The sequence below is a fragment of the Coregonus clupeaformis genome, chromosome 6 (assembly GCF_020615455.1).
Source record: "Coregonus clupeaformis isolate EN_2021a chromosome 6, ASM2061545v1, whole genome shotgun sequence".
Taxonomy (NCBI): domain Eukaryota; kingdom Metazoa; phylum Chordata; class Actinopteri; order Salmoniformes; family Salmonidae; genus Coregonus; species Coregonus clupeaformis.
In genome coordinates this window covers 31,081,264-31,092,298 of record NC_059197.1, presented here as the reverse complement: position 1 = coordinate 31,092,298, position 11,035 = coordinate 31,081,264, and the positions used below count along the sequence as shown (strand labels likewise).

At 40.9% G+C, this 11,035-nt stretch overlaps 1 protein-coding gene across 1 annotated transcript in view; it reads left to right on the top strand.

Moving 5' to 3' along the window:
* The first annotated feature begins 7,592 nt into the window (after window positions 1–7,592).
* The window catches only part of bicra (BRD4 interacting chromatin remodeling complex associated protein), a 56,036-nt gene continuing 52,593 nt past the window's right edge, over window positions 7,593–11,035 (top strand). Inside the window, exons 1-2 of the mRNA XM_045216690.1 lie at window positions 7,593–7,869; window positions 10,870–10,915. Coding sequence (XP_045072625.1) covers window positions 7,809–7,869; window positions 10,870–10,915 — 107 coding nt within the window. The 5' untranslated portion in view covers window positions 7,593–7,808. The remainder of the gene's footprint in view (window positions 7,870–10,869; window positions 10,916–11,035) is intronic.

Sequence of the window (11,035 nt, the reverse complement as noted above, 5' to 3'; positions counted from 1 at the left end):
TGACATTTCTGAAGAAAACATCCACTTTCAAAGAATGTTACAAAAGATTACTTAAAGCTAACAGTGTGCGTCCAAATCAGCAAAGTCATTTCACAGTTGTATGCAGTGAAAACAGGACAGACTACACAACCATTGCTTCAACAGAAGCTTCAAAACAGCGATATGTGTGACATTATAGAATATTTAAAGAACTAAATGCTACCTGCACATTTCTTAATCAATTATCTCCTCCACATTCACAGTTTATGCTCCCAAAATTGCAGTCAGTGCAAGAAAGCCAGGTTAAAAAAACAAATGAACCAAGTCATATTTCAGAAAAGGCATCAAAGAATTCATTTCACTGCAAGCATCCCAAGAAAACAAGATTTCTGAAACATGTAATACTGCTAACAACTTTCAGTTGTCAAGCTTTAATGTCATCCATGCTCCAAATATATTACTTGTGAAGGTAGACAGGCCAGCAGAGAGCTGTTTTACCTAAGAGCTTGAATCTATCCTGCATATGTAACATACACGTCTTAGAATTCGCTGATTTACCTAACTCTGTAGACACCAAAGGAGTTTTCAAAGTTAACCAACCCTGTGAACGGGTTTGATAACTTGTTCAATCGTAACAGTGATGTTAGGTAAGGCTTTGTAAACAAAACAAAAAACATAATGATGTGATCTACATGACTTTAAAAAGGTCCAGACAACTTTTTGGTAAAGAATGCAGTAATAAAACTGTCTCCTGTGATAAAACGGAGGGATAAACAGAGGGATAAACGGAGGGATAAACGGAGGGATAAACGGAGGGATAAACGGAGGGATAAACGGAGGGATAAACAGAGGGATAAACGGAGGGATAAACGGAGGGATAAACGGAGGGATAAACGGAGGGATAAACAGAGGGATAAACAGAGGGATAAACGGCATTCAGATGTTTAAGAGTAGTAGCACTATAATCAAGAACAGGTAGAAAGGTTGACTGTACTTCCTGCTTCCTGCTGACTAGAGAGAGGCAAGATCTGTTTCTCTAAAAAAAAAAATACTTTAAAATCTTAGCTTCTTAACAAGCTCATTAGTATGCTTTTTAAACGTTAAATCATTGTCAGTCCAAGTACCAAATGTTATGAGGTCACAGTGCACTTCCGAGATCTCCATACAAAAAAAGAGTCAGACACCAATATCCAGGAATTTCACAAGATCAAGGTCAATTGTTAAATGCTTAGCATATGATATAACAACAAACAACAGTAGCATAAATGCAAGGAAAGAAAGATAGCATTTTGTGTCACACGATATTTGCCAAATCTGTGAAGACTCCAAGTATGAGAAAGGGTTTAAACAGGTTTTGATTCAACTCATGAATTATATTGAATAATGTATTGAATATGTTCCCCCTTTATATCTTAATTTATTCACATGAAGAAGAAATGGCAAATTATTATTAATGACTTTGTAACAGCTCCAAACAGTCCAGTACAAGAAATGCTCACTGGTACCCTAGTTTATAGAAAGATCCACTGGTACCCTAGTTTATAGAAAGACCCACTGGTGCCCTAGTTTATAGAAAGACCCACTGGTACCCTAGTTTATAGAAAGACCCACTGGTACCCTAGTTTATAGAAAGACCCACTGGTACCCTAGTTTATAGAATGACCCACTGGTACCCTAGTTTATAGAAAGACCCACTGGTACCCTAGTTTATAGAAAGACCCACTGGTACCCTAGTTTATAGAAAGACCCACTGGTACCCTAGTTTATAGAATGACCCACTGGTACCCTAGTTTATAGAAAGACCCACTGGTGCCCTAGTTTATAGAAATACCTTTATACAGGACATACCACCTCCTCTGGAGCTATATGAAGCCCACCACATTAACCATAAACCTTACCTAACCTTAACCATCGTAAATGACGACTTCACTTGGGTAGGGATGTCCCAAGGATTCTGGATAGCGTGAACCATCAAAGCAGCTTAAAGTTCCCATGTCACGTGACAGTGGTGATAGTTACATTGTGGCAACATGGTCATGTGACAGGAAGAACCAATGTGGATACTTTGATTACCGTTCTCCTAGCAGCAGGCTAGGAACATACATATCTTTATGTTCCAAAGCAGCAGGATATTATGCTGGCAGCACGATGGCAGATCAAATAATAGTCTCCCTGCAAAGACATGCTAAACTTTTGGAATATCTATTTTTTTTGCACTATAGTGCAGTACAACTGTTTTTCACAGCACAGCAGCCACCGTATGGGTCTCTTGTGCTGGGCAAAGGGTTTAATACAGAGTACTGGTGACTCCTTACTCCACCCACTCATTCACTGCAATGCAATACAAGGTATATGGGATACTTATTGGCTTATAGAGAGAACTTTTCTACCTGTCTCAGCTAAAGTGGGAAATACTCAGTAGGGTCTCTACTAACCAAATATGGTTAGTTTTGGAGGGGGACTGTGTCGTACACATCCAGCAACACAGCTTTAAATGACCTGGTACTATCCATGAACCTGAAATCAATACACTCAACAACAACAAAAAAGAAACACAAAAGCACAACTTTTTTATCAAAACGAAATCTCATTGGCCGATAAGATTGAAAGATAATATATAATACAGAGATGTGTTGATGATCAAGGTCAGCAAAGGCTTTTTCTGTAGAGTTATACAATTTATTACGTAGTCATTTTCTCTCTGCTATTGTGGGCGGCAGGTAGCTTAGTGGTTAAGAGCGTTTTGCCAGTAACCGAAAGGTCGCTGGTTCTAATCCCTGAGCCGACTAGGTGAAAAATCTGCCGATGTGCCCTTGAGCAAGGCACTTAACCCTAATTGCTCCTGTAAGTCGCTCTGGATAAGAGGGGCAGCATCCATGTGGAATGCTTTCGACACCTTGTAGAGTCCATGCCCTGACGAATTGAGGCTGTTCTGAGGGCAACTCAATATTAGGAAGGTGTTCCAAATGTTTGGTACACACAGTGTTAGTTGCATATCTATGGCTATAACTGTCCAATGTGACTTTAAGTTACAGGCACTATCACATGCTCCAAACGCCACTTTGGTAAATAAGCATGGTATTTTGAATATAAATCAATCAGGGTTTAGGCCAGGGCACAGCACTATCACAGCAACCACATTAGTTGTTAGTGATATTGTCAATGTTTTTTGTTGTTGTTGAGTGTATTGATTTCAGGTTCATGGATAGTACCAGGTCATTTAAAGCTGTGTTGCTGGATGTGTACGACACAGTCCCCCTCCAAAACTAACCATATTTGGTTAGTAGAGACCCTACTGAATATTTCCCACCTGAGGCAGGTAGGAAAGTTCTCTCTACAAGCCAATAAGTATCCCATATACCTTGTATTGTATTGCAGTGGGTGGAGTAAGGAGTCACCAGTACTTTGTATTAAACCGGTTGCTCAGCACAAGAGACCCATTGAAGTTTAGGAGACTCTATTGAGTAATTCCAATAATATATATTTGTATTCGATTAAAAGTGTATTTCTTTAAATATAGCCTACACAATTAGCTCTCAACATACCAGTATTTGTGTAAAATACATAAAATGATCAATTAATTTTTTCAAAGGTGGTTGCAGTGCAAAACAGTTGTACTGCACTAGAGTGCTAAAAAAAATCGATATTCCCAAAGTTTAGCATGTCTGCAGGGGGATTCTTATTTTGGAGAAGAAAAAAAAATCTGCCATCGTGCTGCCAACATAATATCCTGCTGCCTTGGAACATAAAGAGATGTATGTTGCTAGCCTGCTGCTAGGAGAACGGTAATCAAAGTATCCACATTGGTTCTTCCTGTCACATGACCATGTTGCCACAATGTAACTATCACCCCTGTCACGTGACATGGGAACTTTAAGCTGCTTTGATGGTTCATGCTATCCAGAATCCTTGGGACATCCCTACCCAAGTGAAGTCGTCATTTACGATGGTTAAGGTTAGGTAAGGTTTATGGTTAATGTGGTGGGCTTCATATAGCTCCAGAGGAGGTGGTATGTCCTGTATAAAGGTATTTCTATAAACTAGGGCACCAGTGGGTCTTTCTATAAACTAGGGTACCAGTGGGTCTTTCTATAAACTAGGGCACCAGTGGGTCTTTCTATAAACTAGGGTACCAGTGGGTCTTTCTATAAACTAGGATACCAGTGGGTCTTCTATAAACTAGGGCACCAGTGGGTCTTTCTATAAACTAGGGTACCCGTGGGTCTTTCTATAAACTAGGGTACCAGTGGGTCTTTCTATAAACTAGGGTACCAGTGGGTCTTTCTATAAACTAGGGCACCAGTGGGTCTTTCTATAAACTAGGGCACCAGTGGGTCTTTCTATAAACTAGGGTACCAGTGGGTATTTCTATAAACTAGGGTACCAGTGGGTCTTTCTATAAACTAGGGCACAGACAACACTCCCTTTCATAGTAGAAGTTCACCCTTCTAACTCCATTCTATTAATCTATTGATTAATTGATTAATAGCTGCCCATACTGTGCCACAGTGCCAAGGTAAGATTTCTCAATTACTGCATAAAATGTAGTGTGTATTGACTTATAATGAACTGCTGTTACTGTAAATGGTTAGCTGACTGATATAGCCTAGCTACCTAGCTAACCATTGGTCATTTATGCTATACAGCTAAACCAACAGTTTATATTGCTAGATGAGAGATATGCCCTAGCTATAGAGTACTACAGTATGAGTCATAATACCCATAAAATCTAGCAGTCTGTCACGACTTCCTCCGAAGCTGCCTCCTCTCCTGGTTCGGGCAGGCTTCGTCGTTCTAGCCACTGCCGCTCCTCATCTCCTCATCTCATCATTCCATTTGTTTTGTCTTGTTTATTTCACACACCTGGTTCATATCCCCTCATTAGTATGTGTATAAGTGTTCCCTCTGCCCCCTTGTCCTTGTGGGTGATTGTTTATTGTGAGGAGAGTGTAGCTCGGGTCAGCTCTGTGTATTTTGTATTACCGGGGTATATTTTCCCTGTGTGCCTGTTTGGTTCCGGTGCTCCTGTTTTGCGCACTGGACAGTTTGACGCATTTCTGCGTAACTCTGTATTCCTGGAATAAACTCTGTATTCTGTGATTTACCCTCCTGCGCCTGTCTCCTTCAAATCACCCATCACAGAATCACCCACCCGCCATGGAGTCAGCAGGAGAGGAGCGCATGCCTGGAGTCGTGGCACGGGTCCAGGAGCATTCGACGATGCTAGCCAGCTTGGGAGAAGCGATGGATAGGGTTCTCCAGGTCGTCCAACGCCTGGAGAGGAGAGGACCCGATATGTCGGGACCAGCTGGGCGACCGGATCCAGCCACCTACACCCCAGCACCCAGAGGGATCCATATATTCTGACCACAGGATTTCGACGGGACTGCTACAGTGAGGGAAAAAAGTATTTGATCCCCTGCTGATTTTGTACGTTTGCCCACTGACAAAGAAATTATCAGTCTATAATTTTAATAGGTAGGTTTATTTGAACAGTGAGAGACAGAATAACAACAAAAAAATCTAATGTAACTCTATGGCAGCACCCAAGGGGCTTGAATTTTCGAGTTCTACCCTTAGATTTGGCAGTGAAGTAGTGTCCCCGTGAGTGACAGAACACTGAGCCAATCGCTGCGCAACTAGAGAACATTACCAACCCCTACGCTCTGTATTTTCCGCTGGCTGCCCCACCACCACAGAAAGCACTGAGCTAGGCTGAAACACCTGCATTTTGGAGCTGCCTTACTCAAGGAAGCATAAAAGAGACCATGTGTGTATGCGTGTAACAATTTGTATTTATTTTTACATTGTTTGCAAACTGATATGTGACACGTATTAATGCAAAAATAACATGCAAAATAGGCAACCCCATGCATCCATATCAAGGAAATAGCTCGCAAAATACCTTCCTAGTAGGAGTGTGCTGAGCGATATGCTCTTTGTCAGAGTTGACCACTGGCCAGTGGCCAGATATCCCAAATGGCCTCTAAATGCATGCTGCATTCAACACCATGTGAATATGATTTCTATGAAAAGGCCAATGTGTGTTAATTTTCATAACATATAATTTGACTGTTGTGTCAAAATCAACGAGAAGAACATTCTGTAACCACACCCAAATGGGCAAATGATCTCTAGTCCTCGTTCAAATTCAACCAATCACTGAGTGTAAACAACAACTCAAACCACGCCCCCCAGGAAAAATAGCTCTTTAAACTGCCAATCACTTTCCCTGTATGCTGGAGGTAAACGACCTAACGCACATCTTTTGTAGTCATGATTTACATGATCACGCCCTTTTATTTTTTGGTATCGGCCAATCACATAACAAGCTATATATAATCACAAATAAAATAGCTTTGTCACTAAAGCAGCTCTGAGGCAGAGGAGGGTAGCCGTTTATTTGCCTGTAACTTCAGGACACATACCTACCGGTATTTTAAATTATATGGACACATGCTATGTTATACACGGAGTGTACAAAACATGAAGAACACCTGCTCTTTCCATGACATGGACTGACCAGGTGAAAGCTATGATAACTTATTAATGTCACTTGTTAAATCCACTTCAGTGTAGGTCAAGGGTTCCCCAACTGGCGGTGGTTTTATTTGGCCACTCAAGTTTTCGGAGCAAAAAACAACATTTATTTATTTTCATGGTTGGACCTAAAAGTCTGTAAAAAATACCAGGAAATCAGCTCCAAGTTATTTTAATTTTGGAAATCTGTTCCCAAGTATTCCCACGCATAAAAGAGAGACACGTGATCGTATACGAACGTAAGCAAGGTTTGAAATGATTATGTTTTAGTCAAATATTATATCTGTTTGGGCTTATTTCTAATTATGTTCCGGCCACTGACCATCCACTCAAGAAAAAAATCGTCCTGCAGCTGAATCTAGTTGATGATCCCTGGTGTAGATGAAGGGGAGGAGACATGTTAAAGAATGATTTTAAATCCTTGAGACAACTGAGACATGGGGATTGTGTGTGTGTGCCATTCAGAGGGTGAATGGGCAAGACAAAATATAGAAGTGCCTTTGAATGGGGTATGGTAGTAGGTGCCAGGAGCACCAGTTTGTGTCAAGAATTATAACGCCGCTGGGTTTTTCACGCTCAACAGTTTCCCGTGTATCAAGAATGGTTGACCACCTAAAGGACGTCCAGCCAATTTGGCACAACTGTGGGAAGCATTGGAGTCAACATGGGTCAGCATCCCTGTGGAACGTTTTGACGCCTTGTAGAGTCCCATGCCATGACGAATTGAGGCTGTTCTGAGGGCAAAGGGGGGTGGGGAAGCGTGGTGCAACTCAATATTAGGAAGGTGTTCCTAATGTTTGGTATACTCGGTGTAGAACGCCTGCGACACTCAGTTATTCACTGGGAAATAGGTTATTACCCCCAATACCCTGGTTATTACCACAATCTCAGACATAAAATGCTAATAGCATAACCTCAACCCATTTTAATTATGATGGTAAATACAAGTGATAATGTCTAAGTTTCTAACAGTGGATATACGCTTAAAGCTATAACAACAAAAACGCATTACAAAACTGCACACAGTTTAAATATGTTTTGTTTATTGACAGTAAAATAAAAAGGTTTGCAGCCATATAATTATCTGTATGACAGAGCATTCATTTTTAACTTGTCTAAATTGGATCATTGGCTGTTTCACGAGGATAAAGGAGTTACTATGATGGATAAACTGGCGCTCAAGGTTCATGGAAGGTTGAGGGATTTTGTCGATTGAATGCACACAAAACAATGATTTTGAACAGGCGAACCGAACGGTCCTCTATTTCCTGCCTGTAGCTGGGTCCTGTATGGAAGCCCGTGCAAGGCTGTCCTGGAGACCCCGCGCTGCCTGCACCTCTATCGTCTCGGGTGAGTTTGTTACAATGTAGCAATTTCTCTATTAATCTGAATAACTAATAATAAGCTGCAACATTTGCGTACTGCAAGCGAATTGCAAACCTCGCATCTGCCGTGATCTTAAATGCCGTAGTCCTGCACTGCGAGGCAAACCGTTTCATTTTCCAACGAATTCCCAAACATACCCCCTGGTCCAAGAGTATTCCAACATTAACTCATATTTTGCTTGCAAGGAGAGCTGGCTACGCAATTGCATTTAAGGCAAACAAAATAATGCATCGGGCAAGCTAAGATGCAACGCTACCGTGCATTACAAGTGTTTTGATACTAAACCCGCTTGTGATGTGTTTTAAATGTCAAATGTATACTATGTCGGAATCTGTGACACAAATGTTGATAGTATGTTAGCTACCTAGCAGCTAATGCTAACGAAATGGAAGCTATGCATCAAAAGGTTCAAAATAGCTAGCAGATTCAGACAAATAGACATCAAACGAACATGCGAATTATTTTAGAGGAAACCCTGTAGCTACAGGGCAAAACAATTATATGATCATGTAACTATATTAGATTCATACAACGCTAAGTGAAACCACCAAAGATAGCTATCCGCTCGCAGTGTCCCTCCATTCATATGCTGCGCACCGCTCTTCTCTGCCCTGCTGGCTGTGCAATGGCTACGACCGCTTTAGACTGCTACCAACCAACATCCTGGAGAGCGGCAAATGGAGATTTTGTCCAATTTTATATTTCTTACACTGTTTTTTCGGCGCAAATCCGCTGCTCTCGTCTCCGCCTACCTAATCTCAGAATCTACTCTGTTAGCTACTCAACTTGTTTTTGTCGATACGGTCATAGCAGAGAGATTTTAAAACATAGCTGCTTTCAGCCAACATCTTCGTACAGTTTACTAGTAACGTAAACATTTGGCCTCTCGGAATTTAGCAATTCTAATTACCTCTGCTTGTATAAAATATTATCTGAACATTGAATGATAACCGAGTGAGTGAAAACCGCGCGTTTTTAACCCAGAGTGTGGTTTGCTCAAAGAAGAGCATTACATTTTATTGTGACTAGGTGGTAGTGGTGATATTAGCGATGGAAAGACCGAATCGCATCACATTTGATTGTGGTGATACTACGGGCCGAGGTGTTATGTTAATGTATGCTTAGCTTAGACTACATATACTTTTTATGGTAATGCTCAGATTGTTTTGGAGATTTTAATAGCAAGATAACTATTCAAGAGCAGTGATTTTAAGATTTCAGATCACTGATAATCAATAGGCTATGTATGTCATTAGCCCTAACGGTCTGGGTGGGACAAGTTAAATCAATCTGGAAAGTTTTTTAAAATTTTTCCTGTCCTGTCAATATTTAAACCTGATTGTTTCCCCTGGTGGTTTTTAATGTGGTGAAGCTTTGCATACTTAGCTATGTTGATTTCAAAATGCTATGTTCTGCTCAGTTCTGTGAAGAATCGTAAGTGGCTCGTTTAAGCTCGTTTGATCTTGTTCTTGATACCATGTCTTGTTTTTGAGGTGTTTTGACTGATTTCACGTCTATACTAATATTTGCTAGCTAGCAAACGTCAACCAACAACTGGAAGGATGTATTTGAGCGATAAGTGCACATTGTGCAACTTTATTTATGTTTTAATAAACATTGAGACAAAATATAGTTTACGTGTTGTCAACAACCTAATCCAAGCCCATCTGTTTTGCCCCATAGTTGCTCACATATTTGCAACAAAACCAACCCCTGTGCAACTATGGGGCAAAACTGAACGGGGTTGGCTTAGATTGTTGACAACACGTAAACTATATTTTGTCTCAATGTTTATTAAAACATAAATACATTTGCACAATGAGCACTTGTATCTCAAAAACTTTGTTAGTTGTTGGTTAGCTTGCTAGCGAATTTGAGCCATATTAGCGTAGACATGACATCAGTCAAAACACTTCAAAACGAGACATGGTATCAAGAACAAGATAAAACTAGCTGAAAGAACCTCCTACGATTCCCCACATGGCAGCTCCTTGTCATTGTTGCTAGCTATCTGACAGTCCAGAATCATAACAATGCAAGCCTTCCGGACACATCAATGCGCGGACATCATTTTGATGACATTGTCGGCCACACAATATTTTACGTCAGGCTGTTAAAGGCCTGTGGAGTTTGTTTAGGCTGCTTCATGTTTTTCTTTTTTGGACCAATCAAGTATCGTGGTGTCACAATGCTGTGTTTAGGTTCTGAACCTTGTGACGAACATGTACTGTAGCCTAGCACCTTTGGTTGGAAGTCTGTTCCTTCCACCAGAACACAAAATGGAGATAAATACCACAACTTCCCCCTAAACGATTATCAAACTTTCAGTGCAGCCAGTTGGCTTGCCTGTGGAGGGACAGGTCTCAGTTTTCCTAGAATTAGACAGAGAGCCTCCTCACAGCATGTCACTTGCCTGGGATGGTTGGATTCAGTGAATTTACACTGATAAAACCCCTTTTAAAGATGCACATTTGAAATGTGATATTCATGCAATAATGATCCAGTAAGACTTTGTTTGTATAGTGCCCTGTAGCTCAGTTGGTAGAGCATGGCGCTTGCAACGCCAGGGTTGTGGGTTCGTTTCCCACGGGGGGCCAGTATGAAAATGTGTGCATTCACTAACTGTAAGTCGCTCTGGATAAGAGCGTCTGCTAAATGACTAAAATGTAAAAATGTAAATGTATCTTTGTATCCCATATATAGGCTACACCTCTTGTTGATAGTATGTTGGTTTACCAAAAGGATTACACAAGCTATGTTTGATATAGCCAACCACTTTGTGCCCCGACTCCCCCCCTCCCCCCCCACAACAGACAAGGCAGTATTGTCATCAGTTTGATTACCGCTATCTGTATAGAAAATCTGAAGGAAATTGTTTGTAAACATCTATTTATACTGGAGTGGTGAATATAATGATTTGATGTAATGAACTAATCATTTTTGGGGATGTGAATGTGTTTGCAGTTGACATGGACGATGAAGACGGCAGGTGCCTGCTAGATGTAATTTGGTGAGTTCATTTTATCCAAGCTGTTATGTTCATCCTCTTCACAGTATTGATTATTATCCACGGTATACCACACCATCTAGTATACCTGGCCAAGACATTGGTTCAGTCTATGTAGCAGGC